At 40.7% G+C, this 24257-nt stretch overlaps 1 protein-coding gene across 5 annotated transcripts; it reads left to right on the forward strand.

The window, feature by feature from the left end:
* Positions 1–1819: 1819 nt before the first annotated feature.
* ACOT9 (acyl-CoA thioesterase 9) lies at positions 1820–22503 on the forward strand. 5 transcript variants are annotated; one of them, XM_048959660.1, is made up of 16 exons: positions 1820–1984; positions 3330–3421; positions 4637–4663; positions 7607–7652; positions 11540–11710; positions 11804–11841; positions 13009–13092; positions 13671–13774; positions 14375–14448; positions 16085–16152; positions 16929–17040; positions 18080–18170; positions 18696–18781; positions 19606–19693; positions 19875–20025; positions 20265–22503. In XM_048959660.1, exons 1-16 carry the CDS (start codon positions 1971–1973, stop codon positions 20321–20323), a joined length of 1305 nt encoding a protein of 434 aa, XP_048815617.1. In that variant the 5' UTR covers positions 1820–1970; the 3' UTR covers positions 20324–22503. The 5 variants fall into 5 exon arrangements, with proteins under 5 accessions (XP_048815617.1, XP_048815627.1, XP_048815654.1 ...); XM_048959670.1 differs by lacking the exon at positions 4637–4663; XM_048959679.1 differs by lacking the exons at positions 1820–1984; positions 4637–4663 and adding an exon at positions 6145–6209 and having other exon boundaries at positions 3339–3421.
* Positions 22504–24257: the final 1754 nt, after the last annotated feature.

The raw sequence follows: 24257 nt of genomic DNA on the forward strand, positions 1-24257 counted from the left end.
CTTACTGTTGTGTAAGAGCAGAAAGTCCCTGGTTTCTTTCATTTTCAAGTCAGAAGAGTCGTGATTTTAGAAATTTCAGAGGAAAAACAAATAAACAAACAAACAAACCCACATTTTCCAACCTGAACATTTTTGAATCTTGCTCTAAGTAGCTTGGAAATATGCTGACATTGTGTTAACCCAGTTCATTGGAGTTAGATTTCAAACTCACAAGGCACAAGAATAAAATACTGTAAGAACACCAAGCCTCAAAAATAGTTTTATGAATCAATGGCAAATACAGAAAAAAATCAACCCAACAACCCTACTCCACTCCATAAAAAAACCTCATGATTAAGATATCGAGATCTCAGACTTATGATGCAATTCTTTATTTATATGTTACCATTGGTATTTTTTTCAGTGTAATAGCAAGCATATTTAACAAAGATGTTCTAAAAGAACTCAGTTTTGTGAGTAAATCTGGCTGCTGAGCTTCATACTTTGGAAGCAGCTTCTAACACTTGCCTCAGGTCCATTTGCCTTTAAGAATGTTTCACGTCATCTTAGAATCACGGAATGAGTCACCAAGTGCTTTGAGCTGGAAGGGACCCTAAAGATCATCTATTTCTGCCCTCCCCCTCTGTGGGCAGGGACACATTCCACTAGTTTCGTTTCTCAGTGTTGCTGATGTCACTCCTGGTGTAGCAGAAATTGATACTTAAACTCCAGATGATTTCCTGAGGGCTTGGTCAGCCTATTTATTTGCACTTCTGATGGGAATGAGTGTAAGTGTCCTGGTATTAACTGGTATTAATACAAGCATAAGAGGCGCCATATATCTTTCTAAGGCATGTTTTCCCCATGTCCTCCACAGAGACAGAAGCCCAGTCTGGTCTTAGCCCACAAGAAACAGTCATGCTGGTTCCCCAGGATCCTTTAATAGTGATGTGATCAAACGTTTGATTCAGAGTTGGGAAGCTCAGCTCGACACTTGCACTGATAACATGTTTTTAATTTGCATCTAATTGCCTGGATTTTCTCCTCTGTTGAAGGCTGGAGGGAAAGGCTCAAAGTGGGCACCAGCTTTCTTTCCTTACTTTCCACTAATCAAACTCTGCAATTTTTGATTTTTTCGATTGCTGGAAGTTTCCTCAAGTTCCTAAATTAGTGCCTCTCTTATGCCCTGTTGTTTATAATAGATAAAGAAGGGTAAGAAAAGCTTATCTGCATTAAAATGTGGCAAGTTAATGTTTGTGTTTTTTTTTAATTACAGTATTGTTTATAAGTACTTCAGTCCAAATTATATCTCTTTGTCAAATCTCCAGAGCAAAATATTCATATTCAGATAATACTCAGTGTTGATCTGTTATTTTTCCTGACCAGTGTTAGGACAGCATGCAGGGTTCTCTTAGCATTTCACTTGGTTATTTGTTGTTGTTGTTGCTGCTAATACTTAGAATTGATATTTATAAGTTCACAGTTGCTTTCAGATATTTTTGTTCAAGCAACTTACAGTTTATCAACACTGGCAAAAATATCCATTTATAGCAGAGTGGTAAGGAAATACTGCGATAGTACTGCTCAGAATGTGGGGTAAATGCAGGATTTACAGGTCCCTGCAATCAAACTACATGGAATATCCATTTACTAGAAATACAAAGAGCATTACGGTATTGCTTTTGAAGACATATCGCAGAATCATAGAATCACAGAACGGTTTGGGTTGAAGGCAGTTCAAGCCCACCCAGCGCCAACCCCAGCCGTTGGCAGGGCAGCTCTAGCAGTTCAGGCTGCTCAGGGCCCCCTCCAGCCTGGCCTTCAGCGCCCGGCACCTCCCTGCCTGGGGGCGGGAGCACCCCAGCGGAAGGGCCGCGCAAGAGCGCTGCCGCGCCGTCCAGCCGCGCCTCTATGGTGCTGGAGGACCGCGTGCCTGGGGCAGGCGTGGCGCCGCGGCGGTGCCTAGCCGCGGTGGGGACGTGGGGAGCACCATGCTGGCTGCACGGTAAGGCTGCCCCGCGGCCTGGGCGGGGCAGAGCACGGCAGGGCACGGCAGGGCACGGCAGGGGGGCCATACTTCCCCCCCGTTACCGTGCGGTCCGCCGGCCGGGGGGACGGGCTGTGGCGGAGCGGGATGCGTCCCGTGGCTCCTAACGGCAGGGCTGGGCGCGGTCGTCGGCTGCGGTTGTAGTGAGGGGACCGTGGGAGCGGGCAGCGGGCTCTGAAGTGAGAGGCAACAGGTCGGCTGCTGGCTGGGCTGTGAGAGGGGAGCTTAGCCCCGAAGCTGGGTCCTTACGGAGGGCTGTACCGTCACTGCCGCTCTGATCGCTGTGTATGGGAGTCTGCGGAACTGTTTGCTCCCCAGCCCCGTCTTAAGGCACTGGCAGCCCCCGTCTCTTGCCAAGGGGACTCTGTTCTGTCCGGGGTTTTATTCCTTTATCCTGTGCTGTGTTGTCACCGTTCTGCTTGCTGTGGTGCCTGGTTAAGCACTCGGTGAATTGCAGGGTGCGTTCTGTTCTGTGGAAGGTTTCATGGTTGTCCCTTTCTGCTGAGCAGCTAAGGGATAATCCTGCTCTTTGGGCTTGTTCAGTGTTGCACCCATACCAAACCGTGAGCAGGAGCACCAGGGTTAGCTGATTGGCGCTGACTTGGAGGCTGTGTGACAGGCACCTCAGGGTGCTCCACCTTACACTTCTGTGCATTCCAGCCCCATGCAGGCAAAGCGTATGTTTGGGGTCATGGTTGATTTCCCAGATGTGCACAGATCCTGTCTGTGTCAGGATGCCTGTGGTGTAAAAGCTAGAGTTTAGTCTGAGCTGGTTGTCCTAGGGCATCAGAGAATCATACAGTCGTGGAATGGCTTAGGTTGGAAAAGGCACTAAAGCCACCCAACCCCTGCCATGGGCAGGGCTGCTCCCCATCAGCTCAGGCTGCCCAGGGCCCCATCTAACCTGGTTTGGAGCTCCTCCAGGGATGGGGCACCACAGCTTCTCTGGGCAGCTGTGCCAGTGCCTCATCACCCTCTCAGGGAAAAATTTCCCCCTGACATCTACTTTAAATCTCTTATTTAAAAATTGTCTCATCTTGTCCTGTCTACCCATGTAAAAACAAAATGATTTCCCTCTTGCTTCTGAACAGTCACAGTCAATATTCACCTCAGTGAATCATTCATCCTTCCTGTTTGCAGACGGTAGCAGCTGGCTTGAATTGCTGTATAGATTGCATCTGGTTCTAAGAAATCAGACTAAAAACAAAACATGGGGGTTCTGAAGTAATCGGTGCCATTCCAAAGTAAATCTGATATTATTCTCACAACTTTAAAACTAATCACACTGAATTCCTCCACATAGATTGTACACCATGCGGAAACTTCCTTCTCTTCTGGCTAGAACGTTGGTGTCTGGGACCAATGGCTCACCATTGCTTCCAGACATGGCTGAAGGTAAAGTAATTGCCTGTACTTTGAAAGATTTATGAATGTTTCTCAGCAGCTTACTTTGTTTATATGGTTTGCGTACACTGTGAATGGGCATGCCCTTGACTCTTATGTTATAAATGTTTAGAAAGAGTCAGAAAATTACTGCATGTTTTTGGAGATACATGGCAACAAGTACGCGTAGGTCACTGAAGTTACAGATGCCTGAATCTTTAGTCTTGGAACAGCAAGCAATTCTATTTGGAGGAGCAAGTCTAGATAGAAAGTCAGTGCAATAAAACAAGGTGCCAAGGAGCCTGAGTAGAATGGCCAAAAGACAGAGGAACTGAGTGGAAACAATGAGTGGTGCAGAACTTTTAAGTTGTCAGTACTGCTAATTTTATAAAGTTAGAGAAACCTGTTAATCTGATTAGTGTGATTGCCTTGTGAAAATGTGCTCAAAGCTCAATGGAGCTTTGTGTGGAAAGATTCTTTTAACACTCTGCTACTAATAAACCACACTGTTGCTGTTTCAGAAGCATTAAAAATGTTCCCTTGCATTCTTATCCCATGTACTGAGAAACGAGGAGGAAGAGCACTGAAAATAGCACTCAAACTACTTCTTTGTGGACTTCTGCCTATTTCCGATACTGTTTTTCCCTTTTACTCTAAACAGAAACCCCAGGTTATCCAGTTAAAGAGAAGATGAGGGCTTTCGGTTATTAGATAGCTTTTCTTCAATATTTTTTAGAGACAGTAATTTAAGAGGTTAAAGGAGAGAAGTAAGGATACAGGACATTGCATAATTGCAAATATTGCCCTGCTCTTTTATTCGGATGTTTTGTGATTATATCACCTAGGAGGCCTGTAAAAGTAGCAAAGCTACCCTGACCTTGCCTCCATATTGTGTCTAAGGAATACTAAGATTTTTTGGACTATAATGACAGTAAATATTTCAGGTTCTGATCTAAAACTGTAGCACTTAAGAACGTTATGCAAGCTTCTGTTGATAAGTTAACTAGTTTCCTTTAATTTGGTAACTCAGTTGAAACCACAGAGGTATCAGCTATAAATCTTTGGTGATGTGCAAGGACAAATTGCTTACAGTTGTTTACTAAGCTTCAGGCCTATCTAATTAAATGGAGTTTAGGCAGGTAAAATAAATAAGTAAAGGCCATTAATGGATGTAATTTCCATTGTTTCTTTTAATTGTTAATCTAACCTGTGTTTTCCACTCCACAGGACACTTACCCATTCATGTGAATAATGGTGTGTTGTGGTAACCTGTATATATTTTAATATTTGCTAAAATGCTAAACTTCCTTAGCTACTGTTTTGCCTTACTTCAGCACTATTGAAAAGTGAAAACCTCTTCTTTTCTGTTGACTTGCCTAAAACCCCCTTTACCTTCTTTAAGGTTTGTTGGTTGTTGACATGTGGCTTGTTGATCATGACAAGCGAGTGGCTCTGGTCATCTCTGTGACCAGACTGTTGTACTGGACCTGTGTTTGTTTCTGATAGCATGCTGGATAACACATTTTTAACTGCCTCATGGGATACAAAATCTCTTACATAGCAGCTCCTGCAGTACTTAGCTTCATGTTAGGTGTTCGAGTGAAGAAGGCTGTCAGTCATACAGATGCAGTGGATATCGTCATCCTTCCCAGAAGGCCAGACCAAGCTCTACACCAGATCTGGTTGTAAAATGTGTCCTGGTAATGTGCCTCAACCTGGGGAGGCCCCTGCATGAGGGAGTGGGGATGGCAAAGGTGGATGTGGTGAGCTTGGCCAGCAGCCCTCATATACTTTGTTACTGTGCTGCACAGCTTAAACAAACTCAGGCCCTGCTGCTCTGGATTTAATGATCTACTGACCACAGATGAGGAATTAGTGTGAAATACACAATGTGATAAGAGATACAATCCATTTGTTGTAATTGTTGCACGTGTCTGAGATATTTGCCAATTAAAAAAAAAAGTATATGCATTTTTATGCTTAATTACTTAATTCTTTGCTTTTCTAGATGTCGATTATTTTATAACAATGTAGTTTTCCCAGGGAAAAAAAAGAGAGGAAATATATGCTTATGAGCCTGTAAAATGGACTAGATTTAGATGGGCAACATCTTAGAAACACTTTCACAATACATTTTCTTATTGTTAAAACAAAAATTATGTGGTTTCAGCTTGGCAAATGTATGCCTAGAATTGAAATCAGAAGTATTAAATTATACTAACAGTGTATATACATGTTTGCAGGTGTGGACCCACGGTATTTCAGAGCTTTTTACCTCTCTAAAGCTGACAAGGAAGATGAACCTAGTTTAAACCAAGACAGAGAAAGTGCTGTTTATTCCCTTTCCATCCCTGCACAGCCCACATGCTATTGGAAAATGGAGGTTTTGTGTTCTAGAAGCTAAAACAGTGTTTCTGCTAACATTGTATTAATCAGTGCATGCTATGGCAGCTTCACAGGTGGGATGTGAGTAACAGGAAAGTAGTACTTATTATGTAAGCAAACCTGCTGCTTCTTGAGAAAAAGGAGTCAGAACTTTCTGCCTTTTTAAAAAAAAGAAAAAAAAAATCAACTCTTCAATTTCCAATCATTTTTTTTTTTAATTGACATTTTGTTGTTGGAATTAGTAGTAGAACTCATTTCAAAACATGTTTAGCTTGGTTTCCCAAATAAATGAGGCCTAAGTGATCTGTTTTTTTTGTCTGTCTTCTTGTCCCCTTCTTCTTCCCTTCCAGAACTCTTTGTTGCTTGGTGCCAGCAAAAATAGATGAGCACAAATCTCGAACCGTGTGTCCAGAAGGTTTGTGGAAATTGCCTTTTGAATCAGGGATGACGAGGGTGCTAGAGCTAGTGTTGCAGGTTGGCCAGTGACCTGATGGCAGTTGGCAAGTACCTGGCCTCTGTATGTATGGCAGCTGGCTGTCAGGCTGGCATAGCTCTGGGCTGACCACAGCTCATGCTGGTGCTTGACTGGGGGGTGTCCAGAGAGAGCTGAGGGTGCTGCAGGTAAGGAACGAATGGAGGGCTCTGTGATTTAAATTTGTAGGGAATTAGGCTTTGCTCCAGAGTTTGGTGGTCAGCTGGCTGATCTGTGTGAATACTCACAGAACTGTGGAGATTGGAAGGAACTTCTGGAGATCATCTAGTCCAACCCGCAGGCATTCAGTTTGTAGTGTGCAAGGTCTGATGGTGTCTCATAAAAATAATCAGCTCATGAGTCATTAGCAGCCTACTTTCTGTTTCCTTGGGAATGTTTTTTTTTCTTTTTTTTGGTAGCCCCTCCCTGATGTGTCAGCAACTATTTTGTCATAGTATTTAAACCCTCTTCTGTAAGCATCTGTGCTTTCCAATTCTCAGATTTTTCTTTCCTTTTTTTTTTCTTTTCTGAATTTGGGAATTTTTGCTACTTGTTTTAGATGTTTCTAAGTAGCATATGTTCACCTGCCTAACAGTGATGGAGAATTGTCATAGATGTGATGAGACCCTGGCTCACTTCATAGTCCTATCTAATGAAAGAGTAGAATAACTCTCTAAGTGGGTTATTCTTGAAATTTAGGAAAGTCCTAGGCAGAGGTAATATTAACACAGATAGTGTAGACAGTGTGGTAAGCAATTTTACAGAGCTCTCTTCAGTGTTGTTCTTTAAGGCTGCTAGAAATTTAATATAGAGTCCTCCTGGTAACAGCCAGTGTGCAGGCATTGCCTGTCCTTCATGGGTAGATCTAGCTAAAAATGATCTTTTTTCACTCTGTGTCTCCCAGCTGCACAATTCTTTTTATGGTCCTTTAATGACTTTCTGATCTGTGTTATCTTTGTTTTCTGTTTGTGTTTAGGCTAAAATATTTTCACATCAGAATTCAGTGATCTGGTCTTGATCTGCTCTTTCTTTCATTCAGCTGTTAATTAGCACTGCAGGCATTCGATTGCATTAACAGACACTCAAGATGCATTCTTTGTTGGCTGTACAAAATAAGCTACAGAATCATGTTACTCAACCCATTACTGTCATACACCTACTAACAGCATCGGTGGATTTGGCCAAACTTTCTTTTTTTCAGGCTATTACTTGCATGAATTTACTTAATTTTCTTATTCTGGGATGAGGATTGTGCTTTTTAGCACCAAGCAACCTCACATTCATTACGTGCAGAACCAAGCTTGGTTTGCTTTGATTTTTTTGTGTTTGTTTTGTTTCAGTGAGAAGCAGATTGAGGGATATAGTGGGAGCATCTACCAACTGGAGGTACAGTGTATATTAAACTTATTTCTTAAACCCTGAGGGAGCACAAAGTTGTGGTATTAGAAATCAACAATAATCACTAAGTGATGGGAAGAAAACAAGATTGAAACTAAAAAGTAATGCAAACAAAGTTTCAAATTGTTACTCTGTGAATCACAAACTTCTTGGATTTCTCTGGCAGATCTTCTGCATCAAGGGAACAAAATACATGAGCTTACAAGATTCTCCTGTTAACTTGGAATCTGGTGGAAGTTTAAAAGCTTCAGAGCTATACTAGAAACGTTATGTTGCAATTTTCTCTTATCTCTTGGTGGATTATCCCCATGTTGAATTTATGCTGTACTGGATTTCTAGGCAACGGAGTTGGTTCTGCTTGAAGCAGGCCACACGTGAACGGCCTGGCTGCATCCATGCAGCCATAAGAGTGTAACCTTGGGGCTTGTGCTCTCCATTTGGGAGTATCTCAGGCATTTTCTTACTCTGCTGTGACTTAACATTTAATTTGTGTCATCTCAAATTTTGTCTTTATCCAGGCTACCTGCCTCCCTCTCTACTCTCTTGGATAAGCCAGAGTTTACTATAATCCCATAACTCTGAAGAGTTCTGAATAAATCAGTGTGGCAATCAGGGGAAAAATTGTTGCTGATTGGTTGGTTCCATGTTTATTTTCTTGATCACTGATTTTCTTATGACTATATTTGCTGAGCTCATTTCACACTTAGAGCGCTGATAAGGAAATGTGGAGAGGCTTGCCTCGGTGGAGTAACTGATATATCCTGGCTCTCTAACTAGGTTAATCTCAACAGTATTATAGGCACACTGAAGAAAATACCTGAATCTGTGAGGCTGTTTTTTAGTTGGTAGGACTGATAATCAAGCATGGTGGGGCTTGAAATTTGTGGTAGGTCACCTGTTAATGGGTTGAGAAGTTTATAGAAGTCTTTCCCTCAGCCCAGAATAGCTAAGGAGGAAATGTGCTATATGAAGTACTGTCTAAGGATCAAAGCCTCACAAGGCTCTGGACAAATCTAGTTCTCTATCATTTCTTTTCCCCTCACTGACACCCAGTCTGAAAGGAGAGCTGGCTGAAGCCAGGATCACCAAAGCAGTTTTTTTCTTATATAGGCACATTTCTTGTGCTGTATAAAATACAACATAAGTGGTTTGCAGGGCATTGTACACTTCAGTTGTCATGCAGAAGCAATGTCATGGAGCCCATAGTTGGGAGTGCTGGAGAATGACTTAGGCTTACTGTGTGGGAAGGTTTGTATGTAAGAAGGCCTGTAAAATTGGTCTGCAATACAGGCTAATGCCAGATTAATGGGATGACTACATGAACTGTAATGAGGTCTAATCTAAAATCGTAGCCATTTCAGAAACAAATAATGTCATTTTGCCGAATGTTTCAGGCAGTTATTAGCTACTACTTAAATTAAATATTATTGCTGTATATAGAAGTATTATCAGTTGAAAAATAGTATTGCCTTGAGCTCGATATTTCTGTATAATGAAGAGTACATTCTGAAGCTGAAGGCCAGAAGAGTTCTGCTGCTGACTCAAAGGAGCCTGGAAGGCACTGGTGAAAACAGAATGTAGTTGAAATGTTGTTGTTTTTCGTATGCTTGCAGGCAAATTTTTGATTGCTTCTGATTAATTTCTCTTAAAGGTTTCACTAAAAGGCCTTGAATACAAGTATTTTTTTTTCTTTAAAGCAAATGTAAAGGTGCATCATCTTGGACACTGCACCTTTTCTTGTTCAACTGGTATATTCCATTTCTGCACAGTGGTGTAACTTAGAAAATAGTATTTTAGAGTGGGTTGTTATCTTCTCTCTTTTTTTGAAGTCTGTGGTAATCATGTTGCCCAAATGAGGTAAAACATTTCATTTTTTTTTAAACACTAAAAAGAAAAAAGACATTTTTTACTAAACTTGTACTGTTTTTGATTACACAGTATTACTGCTTTCTTCCTCTCCTCAAACGTAAAAACCCGAACCAAAGAAGTCACTATCTCACGGTATGACTAGTACTCAAAATCAGTCCAAAGCAAAAACTTAAGACAAACTTTCTATTTGGTGAAAAGGTTCTTCCATTTTATTTAAAAAAATATATATATATATATATTTTTTAATTGACTTTGTTAAACGGAATGGCACTCAAACCACAGCAGTGCCTCATGCACTACTGAATGAATGGCACGTATCCACTACAAGTTTACAATTGAGTTTGGTTAGTGTTTTATGCCTTCTCTTGCACTGTGAAATGAGTTAATAGTTGTGCATACACATCTTGCTTTACTCCTGAAATATCATGCACTTAACCCTGAGTTTTCTAGTGCTTTATTGTTGATTCAAAGGATGTTGTGATCTACTTGCTTTATTCAGTTAGGCTGCACTGTTAAGGTGAGGATGTTTTGGATGAACAGGTAAGAGAATATGATGGGCAAGGTTGTTGCATCACAGATGGTTGTGCAAGGAACAAGCCTGGAAGATTGGAAGGAAATGACAGCAAGTTGGCTGCACTGCCTTGTGAGACTTGCAGCTCCTCTGGACATGGTGGGGATGGAAAAGTAACTGAATTATTGCTCCCTTTCCTGTATTATTTCTTTTCACAACTTTCCAGTTTAGCTGTAAGATAACTGAATAGAAAGGGAAATACCTGGATTAATTCTCGATTTTTTTGTGTGCTAGATAAGTGTATGCTGCATGAATTGATGCTGAGAGGGAAGAAATCATCTGTAGATGACAGCAATTCTTAGCAAATTAGTTCTCTTAGTTCTTAGTACTAACCAGTACATCTGCTTTACTTCTTGGGTGAGATTCTAAGTTGACTGTCCTCTAAAACTGACGGGGTAGGAAGAGCTGTAGTACAGTAGCTATGGAAGACATGAATAGGCACAAAACATTACAGTTCAATTGTATGTAAGTTATGTGTTTTTTTTTTTAAACTAAGTTGTTCTCAAGGAGAATCAATTTTGTAGCGCTCAGAATTGGATGTGTTTTGTTCATCTCTGTATTGACTGATAGACAATACTACTTAATCCTTTCCTTCAGTAGTCTTGCTTTGTAAATCAATTTGTAAATTTTGTAAATCAGCTCGAAAGGCAAATGGGATCCTGGGCTCCATCAGGAGAGGGGTGGCCAGCAGGGACAGGGAGGTGATTGTCCCTCTCTACTCGGCTCTTGTGAGGCCCCATCTGGAGTACTGTGTCCAGGTGTGGAGCCCTCAGTACAAGAAAGACATAGAGATTTTGGAAAGGGTCCAGAGGAGGGCGACTAAGATGATCAGGGGGCTGGAGCACCTCCCCTATGAGGACAGGCTGAGGGAGTTGGGCTTGTTCAGCCTGGAGAAGAGAAGGCTGCGGGGTGACCTCATTGCAGCCTATCAATACCTGAAGGGAACCTACACCCAGGAGGGGAGTAAACTCTTCAAAAGGGCTGACAACAGCAGGACTAGGGGAAGGTTTTAAGTTGAAGGAGGGAAGATTTAGGTTAGATGTTAGGGGGAAGTTCTTTACTAGGAGAGTGGTTAGGCCCTGGAACGGGCTGCCCAGGGAGGTTGTGGATGCCCCGTCCTTGGACGTGTTTAAGGCCAGGTTGGACGGGGTCCTGGGCAACCTGATCTGAATGTGTATGTTTGGTGGCCCTGCTAGGCAGGGGGGTTGGAACTACATGATCCTTGGGGTCCCTTCCAACCCGGGTGATTCTGTGATTCTGTGATTCTGTGATCAATTTATGTGCCTTTCTCTTTCTTTTCAAGACACACTTGTTTTGCCTTAGAATGCTCAATTATTTTTTATTTTTCTTTTGGTTATATGAGATCTGTTAGCTGGGATTTCAGCTGTCAAGTATACTGTTGTCATAATCCAGAGAGTGTATCTTTCCTTGCCAGGGATCATGTGCAAGCAATGCAAGAAAGAAAAGCTCTTCATACTTTACTGGCAAAACGACAGGAAGATCTCCCTCCTAGAAGAATGAAAGATAGCTACTTGGAAGTTTTTCTGCCTCTAGGAAGTCAACCTGAAATACGAGAGAAGTATCTGAATGTGCACAACAGTGTAAGGTAACAGAGCAAGTATATTACGCCTACAATAAAGTGTTAACTTTGATGTAGTATGGATTCATTTATGTAATTATAAAACAATGTGTCTTACAGGTTTGGAAGAATACTTGAAGATCTGGACAGTTTAGGAGGTGTGTATATGAGCCTGTGAAAGGAATATGGTAATAATGCAAAGAGAATAAGTTTGAGTACTGCTTGTTATAATACGGTGTGTCCACAGAAGGAGGATCACATCGATATGACGTCCTTCTCTAGGGCGAAGAGAACAAGATAGCAATGCTGAAAGAGATGGAAATCCCAGAATCATAGGGTTTGGAAGGAACCTCTGGAGATCACCCAGCCCAACCCCCTGCTAAAGCAGGTTCCCTAAGCACATGAAGGCATAAGGGCATTGGACCATCTGCAGAGAAGGAGATTCCACCACCTCTCTGGGCAGCTTATTCTGATCATTTATAAGATTCTGTCTTTGGCAATGGGATTCTAATAAAATCCCATTCAGACTCTTATTAACTGAATTGATGCCATGACTGATAGGCATAAAAGTTCTTTTGAATTAGGGAATTTTAGGGAAAGAAAACCTTGCATTTCCTGAAAATCTCCTGGACAGAGATCTTTTATCTCATTAAATACAGAGAGATAATTTTGAAAACTGTACTGAATGAAAATCACTTGAATACTAAGAAAAATACCTTTGCAACATTGTTACTCTGAGTCTGTTTACTTGCATATACTCTTCTGAGCAAAGCTAATTGAGTTAAATAGTCATTTGGTAGCAGGTATTACAGTGTGATAAATACCTCCAACCATGAGTTGATGCCTGTGAGGCATAGCTTATCTAATCTGGCACCTCTTCAGAAGAATCAGTATTTGAAAACAAGTCCTCAGATAGTATCCCTGAACAACCTGCATGAAATCAAAGTAGGCAGTGAGAAGGTTATGAAAGATCTGTGGCAGACAGCTGCAGGGATAAGGGAACAGATGAGGTGGGAATGGAAGGAGTGGAGTAATAGGTTAATTTAAATTTCTCTTTATAGTAAGTAAATATGCATATAACTGACACAGCTGCTAAATTACTGCTTTTTTTTTTAAATAGCAATCCCATGAATTATGTACATGAAAATGTGGACATTGTGCACTCCTGTAATATGATACTTCAGTTTGGGTTTTGTAGGTGCCTCTTATGCTTCACAAAGATGGTTTTGATCTCTTTTGCTAAAGTTCTTGTTTAAAAACAAAAACAAACAAAACAAAAAAAACTAAGAAAACTAAGATCTGACTCCATTTTGGTCTCTCCACAGTTCTTATTTGCTATACTCACACCAAGCAGGAAATGCAGCCGAGATCTCCCTTATCCATAGTTACAGCCCTGGTAGATAAAATCAGTAAGTGGCTATTTGATCAGTAGAAATGTTTCCATCTGTTTATCTTGCTCAGCAGCTACTGTGTTGCCATGGTTGTTACTGAGGATACCTTCTTCCCTCTCCTGTTGAATTCACCTTATAATGGTTTGGCTTTGAATTCTGGAATGCTCAGGGTTTTCTTGAAGGGAGGAACAGAAAAGGATGCTTTTCAGAATGTCATATTTCCCTACCTTTAAAAACACAACTTTAACATCTCCTGCGCTTCTGTGTTTGGTTTCATATTAGCATGTGCATTTCTTAGCTCTGTTATTAAACAGTGTTTGTTCTGGTGGAGCTGGGCCTCACTCCTGTCACGTTTTGCTGAACCCCTGTGTGGGTCGGCCATCCGTCTGACAGATGCATGCCTGTTTCCTCTTTTGGTTTTAGTAAAAACAGGTAAAACAGAAACTGCAGTGTTGTCCTTTGCAGCCCTATCTTTTCTGACTTTTCTTCATGTGTATTGCTGCTCACGTGACACAGAAACACATGTCCTAGAAAAGACTTTCTAATATGAGCTATGAGTGAGTTGTCCCCAGCATTGTCCAATGTTTGTCTTGTAGATTTGTGCAAGAAAGTCATATATCCAGACTGTGACATCAAATTCACGGGCAATGTTTCTTGGGTTGGGAAGACCTCAATGGAAGTGAAGATGCACATGTTGCAGGTTAGTTCCTGTGCCTCTGCTGTGACAGTTACAAGTTGCTGCAGAGTGAGTTCTGGGTGATTACATTAGCAGTCTAAGTTACGCTTTCTAAAATGACCAAGATGATTTCCATTGGTCTAGGTGTGGCAAGGTACTCTTCAGTACTTTAATTTGTCTTTAGCAGCATTTTGTAATTAACTTTGAGAATGGTATACTCATAGAGACAAAATGGGTGGCTCTAATGTGGAAGATAATGTTACACACTGCATCCCGGTGCTGAGAGTGGTGCCAGTTTGGCACTGATAACAAATTGTTGTTTTGGCATTTCTCAGAATAAAAGGTAAGTTATTTTACAGTGCCTATGTTGATTTTATTCTATTTTATTTATTTTATATTTTAGATGCAAATAGTAGATAATTAGCATTCCTCTGCTTAATGTTTTTGTTGCAGAATTCCTGAAGCTGGAGTTTTGTGTTCTTTTATGCTTAGTTTTTTGTGAGAGGTTTTAGATGGCAAACTGAAAGTTAAGTGCAATTGCATTGGTGATGTCAGCTGAATAACTTGCTAAAAACCTTTTGTATTTTGAGAGTTTAAGATATTCTTGTTTCCTGTTTCTCTCAGCTACACGATGGTGATTACAGCCCTGTGTTAGATGCAACCTTTGTCATGGTGGCCAGGGATCCAGAAAACAAACGGTAATTTGTAAGACAAGGAAACAGTCTTAACAGACTGCTACTATGGTGAAAGTGTGAAACATGGCAGTTGTGTATGTGCGAAGCTGTGCAGAGTGAAATGCAAATGAATTGTATGGTTGATATATTCTCTTGGCAAGTGATACTTTGCTAGGGCAAGCTTCAGAGCATTGAATTCAGGAGTCAGGTGACACTAGGAATTGCTGCTAGCCATGTGGTCTGTCCCTTTTTTGTGTCAGATTTTCCTCTGTTTGAATGACTGTCCTCACAAAAACAGAAACACACGTGTTACACAGTAATAGAATTAACTGCTTTCTTGCCTAAAAAACTGAAAGATTGAGTCTCAGTGGTTCAGAGTCACAGAATGGCTGAGGCTGACAAGGCCCTCTGGGTCCAACTGACCCAACCCGTGCCCCAGCAGGGACACCCACAGCAGGGTGCCAGGCCCACATCCAGGCAGCTTTTGAATATCTCTAGGGAGGAGACCCCTCTGGGCAGCCTGTGCCAGTGCTCCATCAGCTGCACAGCACAGAAGTGCTGCCTGGTGTTAAGCAGGAACCTCCTGTGCTCCTGTTTATGCCTCTGGTCCTCCCACTGGGCACCTGCTTTAGAAATGGGTTGAGGATAACTAAGGAGAAATGTGCATGGACTTGTGCAGGTAGCTTAAGTCTTCCTACAGACTTCAGTGGCTGTTCTTCACACCAGCTGACCACAAGCCAACTGTGTTTAGAAAGTGCAAACTTGCATCTCAGCCTCTTGGGGCTTTGACAAGAGAACTAATGGAGAGGGGTCCTGAGCTGGAAAGAGATAGAATGAGCTGTGCAATAGGGCAGGAGCTGGTGTGTCCCAATGGTCCAACATTACAACAAATGTATGTGTTTATATGAGTGTTTGTGTGTCTAAACATTATATTATTTTGAGCATTTGTTCACATATATATATATGTTTAAAATATAAAAAAATAATCTGTAGAAATTACAGGGATGAATGGGTCTTGAAAATAAGCTTTTGCCTTGCCTTGTGAAGAGGAATAATTAAGCTTTTTACAACTACGTTAGAGTACATTTACTTGTGCAGTTAAACAGACATAGGAATTAGGACTCAAGGCAGCCTCACATCATCTTTTTTGATAAGCAGTGCACATGTAAACAGCTTTTGGCTGTTGATAAGGCTGTCATGGGAATGTGTAGATTATAAGAAATTTTGCTACCTACAGCACTGTGTTGTTTCTATTCCAAGAGGAATGTTACTGTTGAAGTTTTTGCACCTGTTTTAAACTCTGCTAGATCATCTTCTACAGAAAACTGTTGAGAAACTCAGCAAATATTTAATGATCTTCCGTGTGATCTGTGGTACGGTTTTGGCTCCTTAAGAAACATCACTGCATCAGTTATTTTTTTTTCTTAATTATGCTTGATTGTGGTTGGCTCACTTCACTGCCTCTTCAGGATTGAGGTGAATGTGATATTCCGTGGGCAGCTGCCATTATGAAATAATAGAATTTATTTCTGTGATATAATCTGAAGTACATCTTTTAATCTCACAGCATGTTTATAAACGTAAATGCAACGCTTAAAATGTTTTTGTGGGACAAACTCTTTTATAGTCTGTAACTTACCAAATAAGCCTCTGTCCACAGGTCAGCCTTTGTTAATCCGCTTGTTCCTGAGAGCCCTGAGGAAGAAGAAATCTTCAAGCAAGGAGAATGTAAGTTGTATTTCTTACCAGAATGCAAATTTGCCTCAAGTCCAAATTAGTTGCTGGAAGGAAGTAAGCTGCAGAAGTTCTGCTTCTTACAAGTGGTCCTAATTTGTTTAACACTAATTTTTTTTGTCACGTCTCTTGTGTCAATACTGTGGAGAATTTCAAAGACTGCTGTCTCATTTTTGGAAGCTCTTTAGCTAAACTGATGGACAAGGATGCTCCTGTTGTACTCTGCACCCCGTATTTCTATTTCCAGGCTGCTATCTTGATGTCAGCACTGAGAGGAACGTGGCCTTTGTGGTTGGTTGTTTGTCCCCATGGTGGGTCTGCTGGAGCAGCTCCTTTCCTGTCTGGGTGCCCGTGAACCTTTAGGAAAGACACTCAGAAAATGGAGGGTAGAAGTAGTGCAGCTGCATCTTCACTTTTTTTATCATAAATTTGCATTTGTGTACCATTGACAAAACCTGAAGAAGATTGTTTTTTTTCTGTAGTGTTTCTTGCTTGATATGTGTTTCTGATCTTCAGGGGGAGTACATAAATTCCCTCTAAGAGCAGCAGATATTATTCAACAGGTCTTTATTTTTTCTTAGTTGCAGTCAGTTCTAAAAGCCAAATTTCTGTTTTGAGTCTAGTAATGTGAACCTCTAGCTTTTAATTTAATGGAGGAATAAAAAAAGAGGGAAGTCATTTGATTCCAGATTAAAATCTTCAGAGCCAAATAATGTGTTTTGTTTTCTTTCACCTTTGAATTCTAATATACCGATGTATTTTCTGCTTAGTGAACAAGTTGAAGAGGATTGATTTCAGCACTGCTTCCTTACTGAAAATGGCTCCCACTGCAGAAGAAAGAAATGTCATTCATGACATATTCCTTAATACACTGGACTCAAAGTAAGGAAGGGAAGGGTGGAGGGGAAAGGAAGTCTTGAGAAAGAAAAGTGTTTTGAGTGGGCTGTTTGTGGGTAGTCTAGTATGAAGTCATACATTTTGCTTTCCCATTTCACCATTTAAACTCTGGGGCATTTTACTTGGAAATGCAGGCACAAACTTTCATATCCAATCTACGCTTCTTGAAAGAGTCCTTCATCATCCAGGAGTGTTAGCTGTGCCAAGCTGGTGGAAGAAATTTTGAGCAAGCTGTTATGAATAATCTCAAGGAAAGAGGTTAATGATGTTTATCCAAATAAGGGAATTGGATGGTTTTACAGCTGTGTGACTTGCACAATGCAGGAGTTTTCTGCGTTGATAGAAAAACTTCTTTCAGGGCAGGAGTTGAACATATTTAAATCAGGTAACCTCATGATGCATTTAAGGTATAATGCCTGCCAACATTTTTGGAGTGACATTTCTGTGAAATTGTCCAGTGCATGTGGTTGTAGAAAAATGTGCAATAAGACCAGTGCACTGTTGTATTTGTGGATAATTTCTTTAACTTTCTAGCATTGTGTAATTGTTACTTTTAAAGTTGTTTACCAAGTGAGACATACCTTCCATTAAAATGAACAGCTGTGCCTTGTACACATTTTGCCTGGATTTGAACAGCTCCAACTCTCTGCATGCTTGATGTTGAATTTCTCTTTGGGCTTATGTACTTTTAACTCATGGTGCGACTTAATGAGCAACGTAGAGCTTTTGTGGATAAGTGTATGCTTTGTGAATATCTTTCATGTACCTTTCTCGAGATTGATGGTTCACATGGGCTTGGACATGAGCAGGCATTTCTGCAAGATGAGAACTGTAGGCTTTATGATGCTGTAACAAATCAAGAATATCATTTTAGATAAGGCTTCAGGATCAGTTGGAGCTGCTTTCAGTGACAACATTTCTGGGTGGTTGTAGATTTTTGTGTGTGTGTGCATTTGCTTCTCGTGCATTTCTGACTTTCTGCATTCTGTTATGTAGGTTATAAAGTGTATTGTCTCATCCATAGGACAGTAAGTTTTCGGAGTCGTATATTGCCACCCAATTCAGTGTGGATGGAAGATGCAAAGCTAAAGGGCCTACAGATTTGCCATCCTCAGGTATTTTGAAAAATGTGAATAAATTACAAAAATATTTACTTACTGAATTATGATTGATCTTTTAAGACTACTCAATCCATTATTTTGTTTAAGTTCTGTAGTCCTTGCAGTGTATTTAGATTTTAGTTTCTTCTGCCATTTTTCTACTAATAGGAAAGACAATCCATAATTTAGAATACAGTAGAAAATATCTATATGGATTACCACTGCAAAATAGAAGATTTTTCATTGCCTTTTTTTCCTACCAAACTGCTCATTTTGTCTAAAGAAAAATCATTTGCAAATTACTTGAGTTGGACTTCCAACTGATGACAGTCTTGAGGTTTTTGCCTTATGTTATCAGATGAGTAAAGTTGCCTAGGACATTTGGAGTTCTGTATATGTATTTCAGTGGTGCTCCTCATGGGTTCAGAAACTCAGAGTAGAATTGAGATGCAGACTTCAATGCAGCACTTTGAGGAAAACAGATGTGATATAGCAGTTTGATTTTTCTTTTTTTTTTTTCTTTTTTTTTCCTGTGTGCAGGAGCGGAACATCTTCAACAGGATCTTTGGGGGCTTCCTAATGAGAAAGGCATTTGAATTGGGATGGGCAACTGCTTGCAGCTATGGGTGAGTTGCAGACTTGCAGTATGTATAAGATCACAGAATGGCTTAGGTTGGAAGGGACCTTAAAACCCACTCATTTCAAACCTTCTGCTGTGGGCTGGGCTGCCCCCCACCAGCTCAGGCTACCTAGGGCCCCATCCAACCTGGTCTTGAGCACCTCCAGGGATGAAATCCAGAACATTATGCACAGTAGGTTGATTGGGATACCATGCTAACCAACCTATTGACATGAATAGAAGAGACCTTCATGTCTTACAGGATGTTCCACTATTTGTGTGCAGCACTGTTTTTCTTAGAGTGCCTGTCGTGTTTGCGAAGAGATTTATATCTTGTTCCTTGGAGCTTGGTTTTTAAACATGTGAAGATAGAAAATACATCTTTTTTCTGTTTTGTTTTATCTTGCTAAGCTACTGGGATGGACTTTTGAAATTTTCTTTCTGAATGTTTAAATAAACGTTCTGTTAAATAAGTACTGCATCCGCACGCAAGAGGAATAGTTTCTAGAACAATTTCTAGTAGCAAGTTGTGCTTACGAAGTGTGAAGGAGGTCATAACCTGAGACAGATGGTATGAAGATTGTCTAGGAAGTGTAAGTCATAAGATACAACAATAATGCAGTATTATATCCTTAAAGGACATGTATTTTTATGTGTTCAAGAGCTTTTGTCCACTTAATTTTATCCTGGGTGATAGCATAATTCTTTAACACATTAAATAAAAACCTTATTTTCTAGTGTCCATTTATGAAAATGCTGTCAAAGAAATAGTTTTGATTTCTGCAAGCATACCAGCTGTTAAAGAGAAAATTTTCCCTTTTTCTTGCTCAGGTGTTCCAGACCTTTTATTGTCTCTGTTGATGATATCATGTTTCAGAGGCCAGTTGAGGTTGGATCCATGTTACTGCTTTCTGGACAGGTAGGAGCTGATTTCTCTTTGAAGAACAGAAAAACTTATGCCTCTTGTTAGCACTGTTAGACACTGATAACAAACGACATGTTACAAGAGAGTATGATTTTCTGTAGTAAAATGAAGTCTGCTACAGTTTTTTGGTGTCAATGATATACTACGAACTGTAACTCCTGTCTGAAATGTTTAGGTCTGCTACACAGAGAAAAACTACATCCAGGTTCGAGTCCACAGTGAGGTTTATGATGCAAATACCAGAGAGCACCACACAACCAACATCTTCCATTTCACATTTATGTCAGAGAATGAGGTCCCACGTGTTGTCCCCAAAACATATGGAGGCAAGTATCCAAATAATGCATTGTCACAATAACTGTGGAAAAGACTTTCTGTTGTAACACTGATCATCTTACTAGATGAATGATTGGCATTTGAATAATATAACAATTTTTTGACAAAGGACGGTTATTTTATGCTTTGATGACAATAAGAATTGCCTCTTAAGCTTGTCTTTCTGTGTAGTTGCCCAATATCAGTACTAAGTTTCTCATGTCATTCTCTCTTCTTCACCTTGTTTCAGAGTCCATGTTGTACTTAGATGGGAAGCGACACTTTGCTGCAATCATGAAAGAAATCTGAGAGGCACTGAATGCTGTGTCAGCTGTGTAAGCAGCATAATGGCTTGGAAGGAACTTTGTGAGCCATCTCTGGAGACATGTGCTTGCAGTATCAAAAGCAAGCAAAGCAACTCCCTGCTCCTTTTCAGTGCTATTTATATATTTGCACATAACTGGATTTTGTTTTATTCTCTGCTCTTAGGATTTGTTACAATCTACTTTGGCACATCAGTTCTGTTAGGAAATAAGACTGAAAAACTTTAGATAGATGGCTTCTCTTGTCTGCTTTGAAAGATCTCATTACCCCCCCTGTTGTCTTGTCCCCATCTGCCTTCTTTCCTTTGGTAGCTCCCCTTTGTGTTTTTCTGAGAGGGGATGGAAGTTCTTTCAGAAAAATATCTGCCATCAGTAGATACACACAGCTGAAGCCATTTGACTTGTATTTGCAAGTAAATTAGGTTTAAGGTATTGTTTTTGAGGAAGGACACAGGCGTCTGGGCAGCAGCAGAAGCTCAGAAGTTCTAAGTGTGTGCACATTGTCCAAGCAGGTGTTTTCAATCAGTTGGGATTTTACAAGACTGTTGCAGCTTCTGGTTTGGATGGTTTCCTGTCCTCATGGGAAGAGTTCTTCTGTGATGAGGTGGCTGGAAGGTCTGTTCTGATACTCTAGTTTTATACAGCTGGTCCTGTCAGCCTCTTTGAAGAACTTTTTTTTTTCCTTTGCTGTAACTGCATGCTAGTTCTTGGATGAACGATTTCTTACTGCCTGCACAGTTCTGATTGGTGAGATTGGGTAAGGCTGGGAAATGGTGTTGTAGAGCAGAATGTTTTGGATTCTTAGGGCTTGGAGGTAGAGAAGTTCTTTAAAGGTTCTTTTCCACTTGCATTTACTTGTTGGCTATTGGTCTCGTGCTGGTATTTAACCTTAGATGGAATTTGCCACCCAATTTGGGCTGTATTCCCCCCCTTCCCTTAAAAATGGGAATGGGTGTGTTTGATTGATGCAAGAATTATATGTCCAGAGGATCTGTGCTGAGCAGATGGGAGAAAGTGATGTGACAACACAGGTGGATGATACAAGTTGACAAACTAAATCAGTGGGTTGTGATTTTTATTTCAGAGTAAGAAAGATTTGAAGATTCGTGTTTAGGAGCAGCTTTCCTTGATCCTAGAAGGATAGTGTAAAGTTAATGGCTCTTAAATAGCTTTTTCTGCAATGAGATGATGTTACACATCTGCCTTTTCTTTCTAAGAATTTATTGCCTGTATTTATAGGCTAGGCAGCTTTCCATTGGTGGAACCAGGGCTATTATCTGACCAAATGGGATTACTGCACTGCAGAGATAGCAAGCTCCTGGTTTCTGGCTCCTTAAATTTCTCTCTTTGGTTGCTGATTCATATATCAGTTATTTTCTTTAATGGTTAATGTCACTGTGGGTATGTATTACATTTTCTGTTTTCCTTATTTCTAAAACTCTTTGGAAACTGAATATACTTGACTGACTACACAAGTAGAGAACTGAAATTCCATCCCAGCTTCTTTCTTCCACACTGCCTATGTCACTGCTGGGTATTCAGAAATAAGCAGGAATGCAGGAAATGGAGAGAGATGTTTCAGAACCAGATGCTTCTGACTATCTGCAAGCTTTTATCATTGACCCAGGGGTCCTACATTGGAGGGCACCAAATTGTTCCTCTGTCCTTTCTGTTTTATTTAAACATGAAGTTATCATCATTTCTAAATTCAGCTTCTGAGAGGGGGGTGGGAGAGAAGAAAAGGAGATGGCAGAGTCTGAAGCAAAGCATGACGTCGCACCTCTGGGCACAGGAAAGAAAAGGAATACATGACTGAAGATACTTAAAAGGATGGGGGTGTAATAGTTCATGATAACCATTTACTGCAATCATAGTAGTTATAAAGATGTATTTACAGCTATGCAGAACTTGTGTGTTTATAGATACATATATAAACCATGTAGAATGCATCTTTTACTATATAGAAATACAATTTGTTCTCGCATGTTTTTAGTCTGTGACAGTAACTCCACACTGTCACCTTTGAAAATAGGTAAATGAATCTTGGTTCAAGGAACATTATTTGTGCATGTTTCTGTGTACCTGTGCATATGAGATGAAAATTATTTATTTTTAGATCTTGCATTGACAATAAAAACATTTTACCATAGTAATTAATGCTAAGTTTGTATTGGAGCCTAATGAGCAACCCTTTACTGGACTTGTCTAGAGTTATTAATTGAAAATCTTTGTATTAATAGCTAACATATCTGGCTGGAGCTCTGTAGCAGGAAGTAGATGATTCAGTGCTGTTGTGCCATGGGGTACAGCAAGAAGGAGGGGGCTGAGAGTTGGATGGCCTCCCCCACACCCTCCTCAGTTAATGCTGCTGTAAAAGGAGAACTCTGCAATTGGCTGAGTGCCCAAAAAGCACTTTGTTTTCAGTGCCTCTATTTTTCTGTGTTTAAAAAACAATCTTCCTCTAACAGCTTCTGGGAGCAGCTCTTCAAATATTTGTGATACTGTGGCAGCTAAGTCACAATGTAAACCTGCTGCAGCTCTTAAAGCACTGACCAGTAAGTGAGGGCTTTAGTTCAGAAACTGCCTCTAAAATTACTGCATGTCTGATTGCTTTTGCTGTATGTTCAGCCTTTGGTGACAGATTGGCTTACTGGTCCTCCTCGAGTGCATTTTAAAGTTGGTGTGCATGACAGTACTGCTTCACCAGCTAAAAGGAAAAGAAGAGAATGGAGGTCTTGGCCCTGCATCTGGGCATGACGTTCCCAGGTATGCTAACAGGACCAAGGGCACCCCTAGCTAAGGGCAGGAACCAGCCTTGCACGTAGTAGAGGCAAGCGGGTTTCCATACTGCCTCAGCGCTTCATTAGCATGAATGAGTCAGAATGAACTTCAGATGTTTAATTGCAACTGCCTCTGCTCTGCCTTTGCCAACTGCGGACCACATTGACACTGATGTATGCAAACTCTAGTTACTTTTCTTGGTGCTTCTGCTGGAAGATCTCCAAACCTCCACATGCTGGCTGTATCACGCTAAGTGTTAATCAGTCACCCCAGACTCTGAAGTAGCAGCTATCACGGCATCATCCTTAGTTACACGATTGATTCATTGCTATTTTACTGCATTTATCAGGCATGTATGTAACATGAAGAACATGATCCTTCCAGCAAATGTCAGCGCAGAGTAGAGCTGTACGCTTTCAAGAGCTTTATCACTCTGTCCACATGCTGTTAGTTTATATTCTGTTTTCCATCACGGCTTCCTTGATGTTACCCCGGAGATAGGGGAACCGTTGCCTGGAGTGCTCTGAGTTGTTTCTCATGCTATTGTATGATGAAGGCTGATACAGAAATCAAGTGATGCCATTAAATGGCATATGGTGGCTCAGAGTGCTCTGAAATAAAGTTCTCAATAGATTCATTAGAAGAGTAGTGGCTTTAGTAGGCAGCAACAAGCAAGACTCTCAGCTTACCTTTCATTTTAAATCTCTGCAAATCCTACTAACAATCCCAGAATGAGAGACGTCAGTGTTTTTCTTCCTCAAGTTTCCAATATTCTTTCATTCATAGAACTATCTTTCCTCCTTTTTGTCCCTCTTGTTCCTGGAACTTCTCTCTTTCTGCCAGCTATCACCTCTCCCCCTCAAACACCACTATGTCTGTGTTTTTTCACTCAGGCTTGTCTTTCCGCAGCTTCCCTGCCAGCATACCCAGATCTCTCTGTAGAACCCCATCCTCTTTCCATGGAAATAGCATTTCAAGCCTGTAATGTAATATGGAGAGTCAGGCCTTTGCTTAAGGACTATTTGATAGAATCGTTTGTGTTGGAAGGGACCCTTGGAATGCCATCTGGTCCAACTCTGCCCTGCAATGAACAGGGACACCTACAGCTTGATCAGGGTGCTCAGATCCCTGCCCATCCT

Source organism: Lagopus muta, chromosome 1 (assembly GCF_023343835.1).
Source record: "Lagopus muta isolate bLagMut1 chromosome 1, bLagMut1 primary, whole genome shotgun sequence".
NCBI classification, from domain to species: domain Eukaryota; kingdom Metazoa; phylum Chordata; class Aves; order Galliformes; family Phasianidae; genus Lagopus; species Lagopus muta.